The sequence below is a fragment of the Pristiophorus japonicus genome, chromosome 11 (assembly GCF_044704955.1).
Source record: "Pristiophorus japonicus isolate sPriJap1 chromosome 11, sPriJap1.hap1, whole genome shotgun sequence".
NCBI lineage: Eukaryota > Metazoa > Chordata > Chondrichthyes > Pristiophoridae > Pristiophorus > Pristiophorus japonicus.
This window is the reverse complement of record NC_091987.1, coordinates 104,727,994-104,747,864: the sequence shown is the minus strand read 5'-3', so window position 1 is coordinate 104,747,864 and position 19,871 is coordinate 104,727,994. Positions and strand designations below refer to the sequence as shown.

Below are 19,871 nucleotides of genomic sequence, written 5' to 3'. Positions count from 1 at the left end.
ATTGAAGAACAAGTTATTATTTGAATGAAGAAAAATTGCAAAGTGCTGCAGTACAGCAGGACCTGGGGGTCCTGGTGCATGAAACACAAAAGGTTAGTATGTTGGTACAGCAAGTGATCAGGAAGGCCAATGGAATCTTGGCCTTTATTGCAAAGGGGATGGAGTATAAAAGCAGGGAAGTCTTGCTACAGTTATACAAGATATTGGTGAGGCCACACCTGGAATATTGCGTAAAATTTTGGTTTCCATATTTGCTTTGGAGGCAGTTCAGAAAAGATTCGCTAGGTTGATTCCGGAGACGAGGGGGTTGACTTCTGAGAAAAGGTTGAGTAGGTTGGGCCTCTACTCATTGGAATTCAGAAGAATGAGGCGTGATCTTATCGAAACATGTAAGATTATGAGGGGGCTTGACAAGGTGGATGCAGAGAGGATGTTCCCATTGATAGGGGAGACTAGAACTAGGGGGCATAATCTTAGAATAAGTGGCCGCCCATTTAAAACTGAGATGAGGAGAAATTTCTTCTGAGGGTTGTAAATCTGTGGAATTCGCTGCCTCAGAGAGCTGCAGAAGCTGGGTCATTGAATAAATTTAAGACAGAGATAGACAGTTTCTTAACCGATAAGGGAATAAGGGGTTATGGGGAAGTGGACCCAAGTTCATGATCAGATCAGCCATGATCGTATTAAATGGGGGAGCAGGCTCGAGGGGCTGTATAGCCTACTCCTGCTCCTATTTCTTTTGTTCTTATCTTATTCTTATGAAGGGACACCACAGTTACCACTAAACCAGGAAGCAAATTCGCATACTAGTTCTGCTAATGAAGACCTCACAGGCCCAAACTTCAAAAGAAGGCTGATGGGTTTAACAAACCAAATTCTTGGTACAATGGACAACCTGCCTGAAAGCTTACAGGTCATGGCAAGGGGGATGGAAGAGTTTTCCTCCTGCTTGGCCTGTGGCTTGATGCAGAGCCTGGAACCGATCTTCTCCAGCGTGGAGAGGCTGACCAATTCCATCCAGCAAACTGGAGCCCACCATCATGCAGCGTTTGATGACTGAGGTCGAAGATTCTACTGTCGTCTTGGCTGCTTCCATGGAACAACAAAGTGCTGCAATGGAAAACTAGGTTTCTGGCATGATGGCTCTGGGCTCCTCAGTTGAAACGGGCTTGCAGAGTGCCTCAGTTGCCCAGAGATCTGTCCACCAGATCAGTGGACTGGCTGAACAGAAGGACCGAAGTCTGGAGCAGGAACCTACTGGCTTCTCTCCGGATGATGACGTTCCTGCTCCCTCCCCCACCACTGCCCTGCTAATTGCCTGTCAGGCAGGTGGCCCAGACTGCTCAAGTCCATACTGAAATGGTGCAGTCTGAGACGGGCCAACAAGGCCCACAGCATCGAGGGCATCCCAGGAGGACATCTGAACTGCCCTCTTCAGAATCTCAGAAGCCATCCATCGTGTGCTGCTGCCACTCCAGTTGAACTTAATACTAGCACCAGAGTAAACAAGAGCACTTATAGGATAGCCACGAAGGGAGGATGAATAGTTTAATATTTGTAAGTGCTAGTGGATGTGTCATGTTTTCATTGTTTTTGCTCTAAAAAGTGAATATGGTAAATGTGCAGTGCTGGAATTGGTGTTTTTTTTTTATTGTGTTATTCATGGGGAAGGGATTGAAAGGATTGAGTGCAGATGGTGGACTTCTAGATGGATCCTTTGTCATGGAAGGAAAGGCGTGTGGCAACAGTGCTCCAAAGTCTGATGGTGGAGGATTTCTCTCAAAAGTGGTCTTCAATTAGATGCCGACAAGTGTCCCTCCCAGGTGCAGGCCATCGACCTAGAACCCTCTGGTGATTCCCCTATTTGGCCTCGACTTCCTCCTCCTCTTGTGGCTTCTGAGGTCGACCCTCTGGCACAACTGCTGGTGGTAACGGCTGGTCTCTCATCATCGTCAGATTGTGGAGCATTCAGCAAGTAACCATGAATCTGGAGCCTTCCTCGCCCTCTCCTCCAGCAACTGATGCTGCTCTGCCTGGCCTTATCTCCTCCTCCCATTCCTCCTCCAGACCAAACGGGGCCCCTAGCAAGATGGCGACGGCAGCGGTGAGGGCTTCAGTGGCCCGCAGCGATCCACGGGTCCGGTTTTGTGGCGGCGCAGAGTAGCACCGCCCAGGAGAGCTGCGCCCTCTGTACAACGCCCCTGGTTGCGAGTTTGAGCTCCTGCCCGACCCAACCACCTGGAAGTGCGCCCGCAATGACCGCCTCAGAAATTAGGATGGTCCAACCATCCCGTCGGCAGAGAGGTAGCTAATGGACCCCCCGAAGGTAAGTGTGATTGTTTCTTCTTTTAATTTTTTTAGCGAGTTGTGTTGTGGTGCATGGGCAATGTTTTAGGAATATTTGTGGGTTTTTTTTTTTATAAAGGTGTCCACCCGCCGCCCCCCACAGACGTTTCACGGAGCGCTCCAGGCCTGGCTCTTTAGCTCAGGAGTTTCCCATCCTTGCACCGAGGTGTACAATGCTACCCTTAGCGCTGCGCCCCCTGACGCAGGGCCCAGATGCCCAAACTTAACTTCTAAATACAAACCATTCCCGGCCACTAACTTTCCCGCCCTGCCACCATTATCACCCACGGTTTTCCTAACTGGAGAAAAATTATGAACGCTTCCTCTCAACTACTTTGTATACTTACCATGTTAAAGTAATGGTGAGATTTTGTGCCTTTAGTAATATCCCAAATAAAGATATTGCCATCATGACCAGCAGACAAAATAATTCTCGAGTCAAATGGATGTGGTTCCAAAACAAACACTTCATCTTCGTGACCCTAAAAATGTAACAGAAAAAGTTCATCAGATTGTGATACATTGAAAATGAAATTATACAGATTTTATTACTGACAGTTTTTTTACACAATAGATATATCTGAGGAAGGCCCTGTGACCTATCTTAGCTCAAATGCAAATTAATCTAGATTCTCTTCTCCCACCATCCATTTATGCAACTGTTTAAATTGATTCCTGGATTCAGTTAATAAAATTTGATTGCACTTGAGCAATTCCCAGTTGTTGAACAAGTTGCACTCATGCCTACTAATGCCTCTGGCTTAACATTGACTGGTTAGCAGTTGAATTTCTCTGCATCAAAAAGGCCTTTACATCAGCATAGCTGCAAGTTTATGGCCAACCCAAGACAATAGGATATTTATTTCAAAGCTAATATTTAAGTGTACTGACTCCCATTCAGTAGGCCAGATTTAGAACCTGTACTAAATTCTGCTACGCATAACTGTCACATTTCACTATCACCTTAGAGCAGCAAATCAGACTGCACAGTGTGAACAGACAAAAGAAAAATCTACAACAGTGTACAAAGACAGATGTAATGCTTAAATTACAAACATGTGTATTCATAAAAATCCTGCTGCTAGATTATTCAAAATAGCAGCACAGGTTCCAGAGAAGCAATTCTCGATACTCATGTTTGCGAAGGATAAAATGGTGACTGCAGAATGGCTGCAAATGCATTTGATGTATACACTAGAATCATTGGGCCCAAATTTGGCCCTCCGTTTTTCCGGCGCATTTACCTGAGGTGCGCCGACTTTCTGTTCCCACAACGGTGCCGAAAATATAGCTCCGTATTCTCCCCGGTGTGGTCTCTCCCATGGCTTGGCACGGTGTGGTCTGTCCATTAGGGGATGGAGCTAGGGCCCTGCGCGATAAACAGTGCCGGCAGCTCAATGCATGCGCACTGCGGGTTTCGCGCATATGCAGTAGCTCCTGCCCCCAGGTCCCTCGGAGAAGTGCAGTGAAGTCCCTCAGAGAAGTGAAGTCCCTCGGAGAGAGTTGGTGCATTCTCCCGCCTCTAGCCCTGGTCGAAGGGCTTGTCAGTGCGTTGTCGAGTCAGTGCGTTCTCCCGCCCCTATCCCCGGCCGAGTGGCCTCCCGCACCGGCCGGCCCGAGGTAGTACTTGAGTTTTATTTTTTATTTATTGATGGTTGTGCTTTTTTGATGGGGGGGGGGGCAGCGGAAGAGGAGGAGAGTTTTGATATGAAGGTAGGACTTAGGTTTTGTGTGTTATTTTTTTAAATTTATTTTTATTTATTATTGATGTTTTTTATGCTTCTTGAATGTTGTTGTGAAGTTGTTTAGTGCTTTGCAAGCTCCTCTGTGCTTCCCTTCCACCCCCCCCCACCCCCATCTCTGGCTACCAGCGCTGATTTCTTAACTCTTCGCAAGGGCTTTCTGTGCGGCCACAAATGGCCACATACACCGGCCTAAGTTAGTTTGGAGCAACTATTAGCTGTCAAAACTGGCTTAAATGGCCAAAACACGCGCAGTTGAAAAAAAGACTAAACTAAAAAAAATCCTAACTAACTCACTCACTTATACTGGCGCAAATTAAATGCGCAGAATGGGGATTTTTAAGATACTCCAGAAAAATCAAGTTGCTCCAAAAAAAAACAGAGCAACTCCTGGGCAAATTTGGACCCAAAAACACCACTTGATAATACAAGAGGGCAATATTGGGGGGATAGTCAATACCGAGGAGAACTGCAACAAATTACAGGAGGACATTAATAAACTTGCAGAATGAGCATATAATTGGCAAATGAAGTTCAACACAGATAAATGTGAGGTATTACATTTTGGGAGGAAGAATAGGGAGGTCACTTATTACTTGGAGAGTGAGAGTTTAAGTGGGGTAGAGGAACAAAGAGATCTGGGAGTACAAATACACAAATCATTAAAAGTTGCAACACAGGTTAGCAAGACCATTAAAAAAGACAAATCAAGCACTATGATTTATTTCTAGAGATATAGAATTGAAAAGTAGGGAAGTTATGCTATACCTATATCGTGCCTTGGTTAGACCACACTTAAGAGTACTGTGTACAGCTCTGGTCACCTTATTATAAAAAGGATATAGAGGCACTGAAGAGGATGCCATTTAATATGATCATGGCTGATCCGATCATGGACTCAGGTCCATTTCCCTGCCTGCTCCCCATAACCCCTTATTCCCTTATCGGTCAAGAAACTATCGCTGTCTTAAATTTATTCAATGACCCAGCTTCCACAGCTCTGAGGCAGCGAATTCCACAGATTTATAAGGTTGGGGCACTTATTCTAAGATTATGCCCCATAGTTCTATTCTCCCCTATCAGTGGAAACATCCTCTCTGCATCCACCTTGTCAAGCCCCCTCATAATCTTGTATGTTTCGATTCTGAATTCCGATGAGTAGAGGCCCAACCTACTCAACCTTTCCTCATAAGTCAACCCCCTCATCTCCGGAATCAACCTAGTAAACCTTCTCTGAACTGCCTCCAAAGCAAGTATATCCTTTCTTAAATATGGAAACCAAAACTGTACGTAGTATTCCAGGTGTGGCCTCACAAAAACCCTGTATAACTGCAGCAAAAATTCCTTGCTTTTATACTCCATCCCCTTTGCAATAAAAGCCAAGATACCATTGGTCTTCCTGATCACTTGCTGTACCTGCATACTAACCTTGTGTGTTTCATGCACTAGGACCCCCAGGTCCCGCTGTACTGCAGCACTTGGAAATTTTTCTCCATTCAAATAACTTGCTCTTCCATTTTTTTCTGCCAAAGTGCATAACCTCACACTTTCCAACATTATACTCCATCTGCCAAATTTTTGCCCACTCACTTAGCCTGTCTATGTCCTTTTGTAGGTTTTTTTGTGTCCTCCTCACACATTGCTTTTCCTCCCATCTTTGTATCGTCCACAAATTTGGCTACGTTACACTCGGTCTCTTCATCCAAGTCATTAATATAGATTGTAAATAGTTGGGGTCCCAGCACTGATCCCAGCAGCACCCCACTAGTTACTGATTGCCAACCTGAGAATGAATCATTTATCCAGATTCTGTTTTCAGTTAGTTAACCAATCCTCTGTCCATGCTAATATATTAAACCCAACCCGTGAACTTTTATCTTGTGCAGTAAACTTTTATGTGGCACCTTGTCAAGTGCCTTCTGGAAGTCCAAATACACCACATCCACTGGTTTCCCTTTATCCACCCTGTTCATAACATCCTCAAAGAATTCCAGCAAATTTGTCAAACATGACATCCCCTTCATTAATCCATGCTGACTCTGCTTGACTAAATTATGTTTTTCCAAATGTCCCGCTACTGGTTCTTTAATAATGGACTCCAACATTTTCCCAACCACAGATGTTAGGCCAACTGGTCTGTAGTTTCCTGCTTTTTATCTGCCTCCTTTTTTAAATAGGGGAGTTACATTTGCAGTTTTCCAATCTGCTGGGACCTCCCCAGAATCCAGGGAATTTTGGTAAATTACAACCAATGCATCCACTATTCCTGCCGCTACTTCTCTTAAGACCCGAGGATGCAATCCATCAGATCCAGGGGATTTATCCGCCTTTAATCCCATTATCTTACTGAGTACCACCTCCTTAGTGATTGTGATAGTGTTAGGTTCCTCCGCTCCCCTCCGCCCCCCCCCCCCACCCCATAGCCCCTTGACTATCCACTGTTGGATATTTTTAGTGACCTCTACCGTAAAGACTGATACAAAATATTTGTTCAGGGTTTCTGCCATCTCCATGTTCCCCATTACTAATTCCCCAGTCTCATCCTCTAAGAGACCAACATTTCCCTTTCTTAATCATTTTTCTTGCCATTCTTTGCTGGCTTTTAAAAGCTTCCCAATCTTCTGTCCTCCCACTAGTTTTAGCCACTTTGCATGCCCTTGTTTTTAATTGGATACCGTCCTTTATTTCTTTAGTTAGCCACGGATCACTATCTTTTCTTTTACACCCTTTCCTCCTCACTGGAATATATTTTTCATGAGTTATGAAGTATCTCCTTAAATGTACGCCACTGTTCATCAACCGTCCTACACTTTAATCTATTTTCCCAGTCCATTTTTGCCAACTCTGCCCTCATATCTTTGTAGTCTCCTTTATTTAAGCTTAGTACGCTGGTTTGAGATACAATTTTCTCACGCTCCATCTGAATTTGAAATTCAACCATGCTATGATCACTCATTCCAAGGGGATCCTTTACTAGGAGATTGTTTATTAATACTGTCTCATTACACAGGACCAGATCTAAGACAGCCTACCCCTTGGTTGGTTCTGTTACATACTGCTCAAGGAACCCGTCCCTTCTGCAATCTATGAACTCTTCCTCAAGGCTACCCATACCCAATTTGATTTGTCCAATCAATACGAAGGTTAAAATCACCCATGATTATTGCTGTTCCTTTTTTGCAAGCCCCCACTATTTCCTGGTTTATACTGCGACCAACAGAGTTGCTCCTGTTCGGAGGCCTATAGACTATGCCCACCAGTGACTGTGTCCCCTTATTATTCCTTATCTCCACCCAAACTATTTCAACATCCTGATTATTTGAGCCAATATCATTTCTCATTATTGCAGTGATTCCATCCTTTATCAATAGAGCTACTCCACCTCCTTCTCCTTTCAGTCTGTCCTTCCGGATTGTCAAATACCCCTGAATATTTAGATCCCAGTCCTGGTCACCTTGCAACCACATCCATTATGGCTACTATATCATACCCATTTTTAACTATTTGTGCCGACAGCTCATCTAATTTGTTACAAATGCTGCGTGCATTCAGATAGAGAGCTTTTAAATGTGTTTTCTTACAATTTTCTCCTGCTACGACCCCAGTTTCTAATGCACTCTTATGTTTATAGATTCTGTCCCTTCCTGGTTTTTGTTTCCCCAATACTACCCTGCTCCATTGCCTTCACCTTGTTCTTTGAGGCATTGAGGGACCATGAGCCAATGTAAGTAGCAAGAAAGAGGATGAGGGATGAAAAGGGCTTGATCTGGGATAGGATACACATAGCAAAGTTTTGGATGAGCTCAAGTTTATGGAAACTGAAGGATGAGATGTCAATGAGAAGATCATTAGACTAATCGTAAAGTGGCGTCAAAGACAAGAGTTTCAGCAGCAGCTGGGCTGCAGTTGGGGCAGAAGCAGTTGACGTTAGAGGTGGAAGCAAACAGATTTTATGATGGCGAGGATATGCAGTCAGAAGCTCAGCTCAGGATTGACCAGGATGGCAAAACTGTGAACAGACGCATGCAGCTCAAGACAGTGGCTGGGAAGTGGATGAAGTCAGTGGCAAGGGCCAAAGACAACAGTTTCAGTATTTCCAATTTAGCTGAAGAAAGCAACGGCTCATCCAGGAATTGAAGCAGTCTGATGCAGTGGAGGAGTTGAGAAAGGTGATGGAGAAAAAAAGTTGGTGTAGTACCTGTGAAAGCTGAAATCTATGTCTACCGATTATGTCGCCAAGGGACAACATATAGATGAGGAAAAGGGTGCCAAGGATGGATTCTTGCGTGACTCCAGAAGTGCTGTGCAGGAGTGGCAACAGAAGCTATTGCTCAAGATGCTCTGGTTACAATCATATGAATGGATGCAAACAAAGGCAGTTCCATGGAGGTGTGCAATCAAGGTGAAGCACTGAAGAAGGATGTTGTGATAAACCATGTTGAAAGCTGCAGAGAAGTCAAGGAAGATGAAGATGGATAATGGCCCGTGAGAAAATGTCATTCATAACTTTGGTTAGGATTGTTTCGGTGTTGTATAGGTGAGAGGAACGGTAACTTGATTTGAGGGAATGAAAAGGGAGCTGCAGGAGAGAAGAGTGTGGATTTTGGAGGCAGTAACACATTTAATGCACTTTGACAGGGAGGTAAACTGGAGGTGGATTGTGTAGTTAATAAGGATAGAGGGTTTGAGGGTGGGGACAATGATAGCAGCTAATGTGATACCACAGATTGAACACAAGTGTGTTCTGTACCTCCGATTTGAACTACTGATCCCAGAATCACTGCTGTGGGGAGACACCAAATAAGGTCCAGTACAGAAAGTTATAGGGATCAGTTTGCAGTTAGCCCTGAGGAAAACCAAAGAAGGGGAAGCTGTAATTAAAAAAAAATACTTGCTAACTTCCCCACCCCCCCCAAAAAAAACTTTTCCCTCTTGCTAGCATTATGAATCAGATCCTCCCTATTTATTTTACCATCTATTTAAAATTAGGATTTATTTAAAAAAATGTCTTTCCTAAATATTACAGCAAAAAATTAAGATAGATGCATTGCTCCAATTACTTAATTCACTCTCAAATATTTTATGTACTATTTTATCTATTTTATCTACTAAAGATACTTTAAAAAGTGACGACAACCTAAACAAAATAGAGCTCTAATTATAGTGGCATCATATAACCTGTAAGCATATTTTAAAAGCTGCTTTTACATTGCTGTTCTGGTGTTAAAAGAGCAGTGCCACACCAGCCTCCTGGTGTAACTCTTCCCCATTTACTTGTCCACCAGTACCATACACCAGTCAGAAGTGAAGGCAGCAATTCACAAGGCCCACAAAAAGTTGGTCGCCTTTGCAAGCAAACAAATAATCCATTTCATACTTCCAAGTACTGCTCGGAGAAGCCTGAATTTGCCATCAGCTGCGCTTTTAAGACAAAAACAAACATGACTTAACACTCTTCAAAGCATTTAAGCCATTTCTCATTTCATTTCAGTTGTAATTTTTGGCTCAAATGAAATAAAATCAGCACCTCGAGAAGGAGAATTCTCCTCTGTACTGTAGTTTTAAGCAAACTTTTCATCTCCTTACCCATTCTCCCCACCTCATTAGCTTCTGAGCCACTAGATACTCATAGCTTTCAGAACTGTTTTCCAAATGCATGAAAGTGTTGAATTTTAAATACTGAATTTACCTTTATTGTACAAGACATGATTTTACAACACCCCCACCCCCCAAAGATGTGGATAAATTTTGGAAAATAATAATATATAAATAAATGATTTTGTCTCCTCAACTAACTCTTTCATCCACATGCTCTCGAGTCCTATAGCGCCAGGAAAAGGCACAATTAACTCATGAATAAAACTGATTAAGTTTTGTTACTTAAAAATTATATATTCCAAAAAAGGAACCACCTTAAATGAACATTCTTTAAAAACTACAGGAAATTCTTTTGCTACCTTCTCAGCCTGTCTCCATCTTAAATACATCATGTACAAAAGCAAAGACTCAAATATTGTTAATATTTGTTACTGTTTAAAATTAAGGCTAGTTAATAAAAAGTAACAAAAACTAGACAATCTAACTAATATCCAACAATTTAACATTCCATAGTGTCTTGCTAATGTTAACTTTCCTCTAAAATGGAAAAGCAGTAAATTCTGCTACTAAACTGCTGATCTTCCTATCCAGCTCATCTCGTTCAAGTCAATTCTGCCTTACACACACTGTAATATTATCTAATCTCTGTTCACCTTTCCCTCTCAAAGTATTTATTGACTTACTCTGAAAACTGTTGGCACAATATCATGGTATTAAGCTAAAGGTTACACACTGTTATATTGTTCATAAACATTATTAAGCAGTCATTGAAAAAAATATATCAAGTCATTTGGTAGCATTCTCATCTTTGAGTCAGAATATCATAGGTGTAAAACCTAATCTCGGATTTGAGCACATAATCTAGTGCTGTATAGTGCTGAAGGAATGCTGCATCATCTGAACTGCAGTCTTCTGAATGAGACATTGACCCGGATTTTCTGGGGCCTATGACTGTGTACTCAGTGCCCTGCAAGTTCCGGGTTTCCACATACGATGCACGAAAACCCAGAACTTGAGATCTGTCAAGATTGTGACAGATCATCCGCATCCCCAGGAAATGGACATTCGCTGGAGGAGAGTTGGGCTATTTGCCCAACTACTGCACAGCGAATGCCCATGAAACTCTTACGCCTAGTAAAAAGATGTACGGCCTTCTTTTACCAGTATAAAATAAAAAATGTTAAATCATTTTAGCATTTAAAAACCTGTAAAATAAGTTTAGGTTATTTTTGGCCTCTTGAAAAATGTTTAAATTTATTTTTCGAAAAATAAAATTTTTGTTTTAAATGTTTAATTAAATTGTATTTTAATTAATTTAAAAAATGTAATGTTTTTTTTAATTTCAGTGTTGTGTACATGTATTTTTTGGGTGATTCCTATTAAGCTTATGGGGATTCTGTACATAATTGGAATCCCCATAAGCATAATGGGAATCCCTTTTCTGATTGGTTGGGCTGGCCCATGTGATTCCAGGGATGCTTGCGAACTGCGTGTGACTCTGGGATATGTGGGCCTTTACACTGGTGTTCGCGTACAGGCCCAGGAGTGCGAGTATCTGTGGATCAACGACCATCAGGTAGGTTCATAGTTTTATTGCGGTTCAGAAGCTTCCGCCCGCGAAAAGCCTGCGACTGCAAATTCATTAAATCATTTGCCCGTTCCCAGGGCACTATTCAAAGAGCAGGGAATCCTGACCAACTTTATCCTCAATGAACATCACTTAAACAGATTAACTAGTTATTCATTGCACTGTTGTTTATGGGGCCATGCTGTGCACAAATTTGCTGAGGTGTTGGTCTACCTAACAACAGTAAATACACTTCAAAAGTAATCTATTGGCTGCGGAACACTTTGGAATATCTCAAGTTCATGAAAGGTGCTCCATAAATGTAAGTTCTTTTTTTCTTATTATTATTTTGTTCACTGTTCATTTCTGGTTTCATCATGTGCATTTTAAATGTCCTTAGACTTGCATTGCACAATATTTATAGCGTCATCTAAGATCCAAAGTAAGAAGAAAAAAGGACTTGTATAGAGCCTTTCACCACCTCAGTATGTCCCAAAGCGCTTTACAATCAATGAAGTACTTTTGGAGGGTAGTTACTGTTGTAATGTAAGAAATATGGCAGCCAGTTTGCACACAGCAAGCTTCCTTAAAAAGCAGTGAGATAATGCCCAGATAATGTGTTTTGGTTAAAGTTAAGGGATGTTGGTTACGGGATAAATATTGACCAGGATTCTGGGGAAAACTCGTCTGCTCTTCTTCGAATTGTCCCACGGGATCTTTTACCTTGACCTGAATGACCAGACGGAGCCTCGATTTAACGTCTCAGCCAAAGACAGCACCTCTGACTCCCTCGGTACTGTCCTGAAGTATCAGCCTCAATTATATCCTCAAGCTTCTGGAGTGGGCTTAAACCCACATCCTTCTAACTCAGAGGCAAGAATGTTGCCTGAGCCTCTGCTGATATCTAATATTCTACATCTAATTTTACATTTAACCCGGACTGTGTCAAATGAGTTACTTCTTGCAGGTGTAATCAGGAGTGGCAAGATTACAGAGGAGGTGATGCATTCAGTGCTACTGTGAATAATTCATGCTTGAAAGTGAAATTAGTACAATTGCGTCAATCTGTAGCATTCTACCAAAACAGGCAAACCAATTTCTTGTATGCTTCTCCCACTGTCAAAATGGATGATGAGATCGCAGGATCCAGGGAAAGAAATTAACTTAAACTTTGATGAAATTGAAAAAAAACAAAATTTAAGATACAGAATTAACAGTTAGGTTAGAAACAAGACAAAAGGAAAAATAAAAAGAGGGAGAAAATGTGAAAGAAAAGAATGTGACAAGGAAAGAGGGAAGCAGCTGTGTTAATTGTTTTTAGTATTTTATTTCAGTAGTACAAGATAATTTCTATGAGTATTGGATTATTAAGTAACCTTCCACAATGGAAGTATGGGTAAAGATTGTTGCACCATTTATTGTGAAGATATTCAAGTTACTATAAGCAAGTCCAATTACAAGAACATACATATTATGTACCCATAACTATAATCTCTGCTCTTCAGTCAATGACTACAGGTTTTGTATTTGTTTTGTTCAATTTCAAAGTTGAGTAGAGTTACCCATTCCCAGGTCTCGGTCACTGAAATTTGAACTGACTACAAGGAAGTGCATGTGACTCAATCCAAATTCCCCTCTCTCTGTAGGGCGACAGCAGGTCTTCACATACCAACCACCTAATAGCACAGCCAAGATTGTTTTTTCACTATGTGGATTCTTGCTTTTTATCCATCACATACACAGGTCAAAAAGTGGATGTGAACTGTACAGCACACAAAAGTGCATGTTCTTGATCTTAAACTGTACTGCAAAACTGAAATTCAACTATCTAAGAAGAAAATGCAATACATGGGCTTCTTTAATTTCAGAGCCCCTCAACACTGACTAAATTGAATCAATTAGTTCACTGCAGCGTTAAATCATACTAGTATGGGTTAGTCAGTGGTGCAATGTGTTAATGTCCAAAATGTAATTTTATACCATAACCATGCCTCTGTCAGTTGTTGAATACTACTTACTATTAAGATGTGCAGCAACTGTCCAGTATAGGAATTCCACACCTTTAAAGTATGGTTGTTCACAGCAGTGATGACAGTGTTGTCACGACGGTCCCATGCCACCATTGTCACTTTAAGTTTTGTGACCTTATCATCCCCAGGACTGGAGTTGCTTCTAAAAGAATAGACAATAAGCAGGAGTCGCACTTTGAGAAAGGCAAAAATAAAACTTTTAGGGATAATGGCAAGTAATACACAATGAACAAAAAGTAAAATAAAACAATAGGGAGCCAAAATTCCCCTCCGACCGAAAGGGGGCGCACTCACCAATCTTGAAAAATTTTCTCCGCCCCAGCTCTGTTTTTTTTTCGGTCGGGGGGGTGTTATGGGACCTCAGAGTGGAGTGGACGTCACTCGGCGTCATCAGTGCTGATGCGTTCATAACTTCCCTCCCCTTTAATTAAATGGGAGGGCACTGCAAACTGGGCCACCAGGGAGGGTTTCCGCCAGGCCAGCGGCCCGGTACCCAAGAGGGGGTGCCATGCTGCCTGTTGGAAGTCCGACCGAACCAAGTGGGCGCCATTGTCAGGCTGACCGACAATTGAAATAAAATGGTGGCCTCGGCAGACCGCCCTCCCCTTTAAGAACGGATGCGCCACCCGACCACATACAGCTTCCCGCAGGGGAAAGCTGTCGGGGACACAGATTGGCGTCGATCTGCTCACATGGGCAATTTCCCATGTGGGGTGGAAAGTGGTCGCCGCCGGTCAGTAGGGTGTCGGCGCGTGCCCGACGGGGCGGCAACACGGCAATGATCAACTGCTGGAAAACAAATGGAGGACATGCCGACTAGGCGATGAGTCCGTACCGAACACGGCTCTTAAAGAGGCAATTTCGGACTCTAGATGTTGGAAATCAAGTAAAAACACACATTTCTGGAAGTAGGCTGCAAGTTTGTCAACCTCCTTTCTCTTTTCAGATGCTGATAAACCTTCTGTATTTCTATCATTTCCTAAAGATCTGGAAATGTGTGTAATAAACCACTTGCCACATATCTATACTTTCATGATATCATCACTAATCCAGTCAAATTTGTTGCATCCAGTGAAAGTCAACAGCTTGTGCAGGGTTTGTTCAAGTTTCAGATAGTACAGATGTCAGAAAAATAGTTTGCCTTTATTTCCTTTTTTCTAATACTTTCATTGTTATTCATACTCATTTGTAAAATCTCTTCAAAGTTTCATCAAGAATACCAGTGATAAGCCCCATGCATCAAAACTGACCTATAAATCACAGTAAAGCTAGATTCTATGGAAAACAAAGTTCAACAAAAAGTAATGCAACATACAAATCTAAAACTTCGGACAGTTGCGGCTAAGTACTTTACAGCCACTTGTACGGAAATTAATGCCTGGTAACATTGGACTGAGAAATCTCAAAAAATCCATGTCTTACCCTGGCAATTTAGCACCCATGTCCAGCAAGATACTTTTCCACTCCTGGTACTGGTACTGCCAGATCCGTGCTGTTCCATCTCTGCTACCACTGACCAACCTGTTTTATAAAAAAATGAACATTACTAACATCAACATATACAGGATGGATCTGCTGTATAGTTTCAATTTTTATTTTAAGATAACACAAGAAATAGGAGCAGGAGTAGACCAGTCAGCCCTTCGAGCATGCTTTGCCATTCAATAAGATCATGGCTCATTTTCGACCTCAAATCCACCTTCCTGCACCATCCACATATCCATTAATTCCCTTAATATCCAAAAATATATTGATCTCTGTCTTACACAAGAACATAAATAGAAGCAGGGTAGGCCATTCGAGCCTGCTCCGCCATTCAATAAAACCATGGCTGATATGATCTTGGCCTCAATTCCACTTCCCTGCTCACTCCCTATAACCCTCAACTCCCTTATCATTCAAAAATCTGTCTATCTCCACCTTAAATATATTCAATGGCCCAGCCTCCACAGCTCTCTGGGATAGAGAATTCCAAAGATTCACGACCCTCAGAGAAGAAATTTCTCCTCATTTCAGTTTTAAATAGTTGGCCCCTTATTCTGAAACTATGCTCCCTAGTTCTAGATTTCCCCAAGAGGGGAAACATCCTCTCCGCATCTACACTGTTAAGCCCCCTCAGAATCTTATACATTTCAATAAGATCACCTCTCATTTTCCTAAGCTTCTATGAGTATAGGCTCAACCTGCTCAACCTTTCTTCATTAGACAACCCCTTCATTTCAGGATTCAACTCGTGAAGTCTTGAATATACTCAAGGATTAAGCATCCGCAGCCCAATGAAGTAGAGAATTCCAAAGATTCACAACACTAAGTGAAAAAATCTTTCCTCATCTCAGTCCTAAATGGCCGACTCCTTATTCTGAGACTGTAACCCTCAATTCTAGACTCCCCAGCCAGGGGAAGCATCCTCCCAGTATCTACCCTGTCAAGCACTATAAGGATTTTATATGTTTCAAGGAGATCACCTTTTTTATTTAAGTCACTCTTTGATATGCATCTTACAAAATTCAGTGAATGCAATCCTGAGCTACTATTTTATTGCAAAGAGTAGCAAAAACATTCCAAATATGAGAAAAGTGCACAAGATTTTATAGCATGCAAGAGTCACAGTAGTGAATATTTTTAGTTCCTGTACAATTAGGGACTGAAGGAGACAACGGGTGACATTATTGTAGCATTTGAAAATGGAGACAATTAATTTAATGGGGCAAATAGCCACTTCAAATTAAAATCAGTTGATAATTATATTTTTGAATACCATCCGAGATTACATATGATCATTTACCATAACGCAATTAACTATTACTTTAAATTGTATCGTAATCTGAAGCAGAGTACAATTTTATTATTTTAAATCTAGTTTATTAAATGGAAAGTTGCAATATCCCCTCAGAATGTTAAGTTTGAAAACAAAAGCCTTAATGCATAATGTTATATATCCATTCTAATAAAGACATTTCTAAATAAATATTAACACTGTAGTGATATGGTGATACTATTTCAGGTTTAGCTAGTGTTGTTTCAAGATTAAACAGGATAAACTAGCAGATATGAAAAACAAAGGCAACTCGATAATTAAAGTCAACTAAAATTTAACCTATCTAAAAGAAGCGCTTTAAAGGCACTTAACAGATCTTAAATTTTAACTTACAAAAATAGATACGGTTTTATTAGCAATTAAAAATTACTTTGTTTTAAATGAAATTCTTGCTTGAACATTCATACACAGGTGGCAGCTATGGTGCATATTTTTAAACTGCAGAAAAACCTGACCACAAAACCCATGAGTGGCAGTTATTTTGATCAGATTCACTTGCAGGATAAAGATTATTTACCACAGCTGTCAGACTTAACTTTCTCTTTCAACAGCGTTTTACCCAACTTCCAATGGGTCTAAAGAACCGTGATGTAACCCAATTGTCAATATTTAGAACTTGACATATGTTTATAGACAGCTCGCGTAATTAAAATATAGTTATGAACAAGCAATAAACCAGACATTTACATGTATGTACTGCTGTTCCCCTGGAAGTGTTATTCAAAGTCAAGTAGTAAAACAGATGGTATTAAAATCAGATGATAACATGCTTATGATCATAACCAAAAATAAAATATTTACCTATCACCATTGTTGGAGAACTGAATACTGTCTACTTTGTCCTGAAAGGGTGAAAATAAATGTGAATGTTTAAGAAAATGCTGTTACAGTATGCAAATTAAGTGATGGATTTTATTTTAAATTGCACGTCACGTAAACCAATTACCTTCTTACATAGTGCAGATCATTCACTGTTGCATGTAATCAGTATACAGAGGCCCACCCCAAATAAAAACAAATAAAGATTAAAAAAATACATGGATCCTGGAAAAATAAAAATAAAACAGAAAATGTTGGAAACATGAGTTCGTCAGCATCTGACAAAGCATCTGTTAATCTGTTTTTCTCTTTCAGGCATTGTATAATTTACTTTGCACTTCCAGTATTTTGTACTGTTTGAGTAAGCCTTGGCTCAGCAGTAGCATTCGCATGTCTACGTCAGATTATAGGTTTGAGCCACACCCCAGACATCCCTGATGAGCGGAGGAGTCTCTGGTTGATATCCAGCCAGGTATTAGCATCTGATGAGAGTGGAGATGTGACTTCCCATTACATCTCGCCAGTGCCCCCGGTCAGATTAACGACCTGTCCACATAAAAAAGGGTCTTGGTTGCAGAAACAACCCAGAACATGGACTGATAAGTGGCAAGTAATATTCGCGCCACACAAGTGCCAGGCAATGACAATCTCCAACAAGCGAGAGTCTAACCACCGTCTCGACATTCAACGGCATTACCATCGCCGAATCCCCCATCATCAACATCCTGGGGGTCACTATTGTCCAGAAACTTAACTGGACCAGTCACATAAATACTGTGGCTACGAGAGCAGGTCAGAGGTTGGGTATTCTGCGGCGAGTGTCTCACCTCCTGATTCCCCAAAGCTTTTTCACCATCTGCAAGGCAGTTAGCAGTGTGATGGAATATTCTTCACTTGCCTGGATGAGTGCAGCTCCAACAGCACTCAAGCTCCAAAAGTACACAAAGCAGCCCCGCTTGATTGGCACCCCATCAACCACCTTAAACATTCACTCCCTCCATCACCAGCGCAACGTAGCTGCAGTGTGTACCATCTACAAAATGCACTGCACCAACTTGCCAAGGCTTCTTCGACAGCAACTCCCAAACCCCTGACCTCTACCACCTAGAAGGACAAGGGCAGCAGGCAATTAGGGATAAGCAATAAATGCTAGACTTGCCAGCGACAGCCACATCCCAGGGAATGATTTTTTTTTAAATGATCTGCTGGATGTAAAATCTGTGGAAGAAATGGGTTGCCACATGTGCCACTAGGCATGGAAGAGAAAAAGCAGGAGACAAAGCATAGACATGCTCTGCCTATTTCATCAAGGTGATAGAGGTAAGGAAGGAAAGACACTGGGCCATTCTCATAAGAACATAAGAACTTAAGAACTTAAGAAATAGGAACAGGAGTAGGCCATTTGGCCCATGGAATCTGCTCCGCCATTCAATAAGATCATGGCTGATCTGATCATAGACTCAGCTCCACTTTCCTGTACTTCTTGTGCAATTATTTAAACAATGCATCCACGGTTAGCTGCCATATCCTTGGGCATAACTTGGATTTATGTAAATCAATGCAAATTACTCTTAAATGCAGTATTAAAACAGTATTGGTTTTCTAGTAAAATTAGATTTAATAGAAAGTTTAAAATCCTTGAAACTGTACTTTCAATTTTCACTACCAAATTTATTCTCTCCTTTATACAATCTTTCCCACTGGACTGAAGAGATAATGAGATGAAAGGCTAACCCCCAATATCACACAGAATAACTAATCTATTGAGAATAGGGATGGAGCACAATCTAATTTAGACAATAAAAGTAAAGTGCTTCATAAAGCATTGAAATGATTAACACTTTTCAAAAATGAAATCTAATATGTCTAAACAAAATGCAAATATTTAGAAATCCAATAGTCTCTTTCAAAACTTTTATAACATCTTTACCAGATGAGATTCTAATTCAGAAATCTTCTCAGGGATTCCAGATCCAAGGTAATATATTCTGATCACATGATCACTGCTGCCAGCTGCTAGGAACATGCCACCTTTTAAAGAGAAAAAAATGATTCTTTGGATCAACATTTTAATCAGGAACGACAACTAATTGCAACAAATAGGCACGGCATCCTTGCAATTATAATTGCTCCAACAAGAAGAATGCAAAAAGTAGTAGGATTCTAATTGCAGATTTTCACCCACAAGTGTAAAGGCATCAAAACTAAATGCTCCATGATAACAAATGGTTTCGCAGCACAGAAAATACCTAACAAAACTGAGAAATTATTTTCTCCAGAATTTAAAACTTGAACAAAATTGTACAACCAATACAGTACTCAATTATAATGCAGAGCAGTGTCATTTCCAAACACTCCACAACAGAATAGATTCCAGAAGTCATACAGTGAGGACTTTGTCATAGGACTTAGTGAGAACTGCATGGTCAGAGGTTCTGAATGACGCAAGGAAATAACTAATAGGAAGAGGGCAGGGAAAAGCCTGCCTCACAACAAAATATATTAATTTTTCCTAAGAAATGTGCAGGTTGACGAATTGATTTGCTGCATGGCATCATATCCCAGACACACAAAACAATCAGCAACCTTTCCAAAGACATGAAGGGATTTAAACAAGGATGAGAATTTTAAATGAGGGATTTTGGGTACAGGAGCCAATCTCGGTCATCAAGCACAGGAATGATGGGGGAGCAGGACTTGGTGCAGGATATGGGCAGCAGAGTTTTGGATGGGCTGATGTTTATGGAGAGCAGAGTATGGGAGGCTGGTCAGCAAAGCATTTGAACAGTCAAGTCTAGAGGTGACAAAAGTCATCGATGAGGGTTTCAGCATCAGATAAGAACATAAAAATTAGGAACAGGAGTAGGCTATCGAGCCCCTCGAGCCTGCTCCGCCATTCAATAAGATCATGGCTGATCTGGTCGTGGACTCAGCTCCACTTACCCGCCCTC

The 19,871-nt window shown here is 41.3% G+C and overlaps 1 protein-coding gene across 1 annotated transcript in view; it reads right to left on the bottom strand.

The window, feature by feature from the left end:
- Nucleotides 1–19,871, bottom strand: part of LOC139276211 (bromodomain and WD repeat-containing protein 1-like) — a 145,838-nt gene that overhangs the window by 105,184 nt on the left and 20,783 nt on the right. Inside the window, exons 11-15 of the mRNA XM_070893847.1 lie at nucleotides 18,851–18,951; nucleotides 16,903–16,943; nucleotides 14,706–14,804; nucleotides 13,272–13,425; nucleotides 2,694–2,828 (exon numbers count right to left, since the gene is read on the bottom strand). Of these exons, the coding sequence (XP_070749948.1) occupies nucleotides 2,694–2,828; nucleotides 13,272–13,425; nucleotides 14,706–14,804; nucleotides 16,903–16,943; nucleotides 18,851–18,951 (530 nt within the window). The remainder of the gene's footprint in view (nucleotides 1–2,693; nucleotides 2,829–13,271; nucleotides 13,426–14,705; nucleotides 14,805–16,902; nucleotides 16,944–18,850; nucleotides 18,952–19,871) is intronic.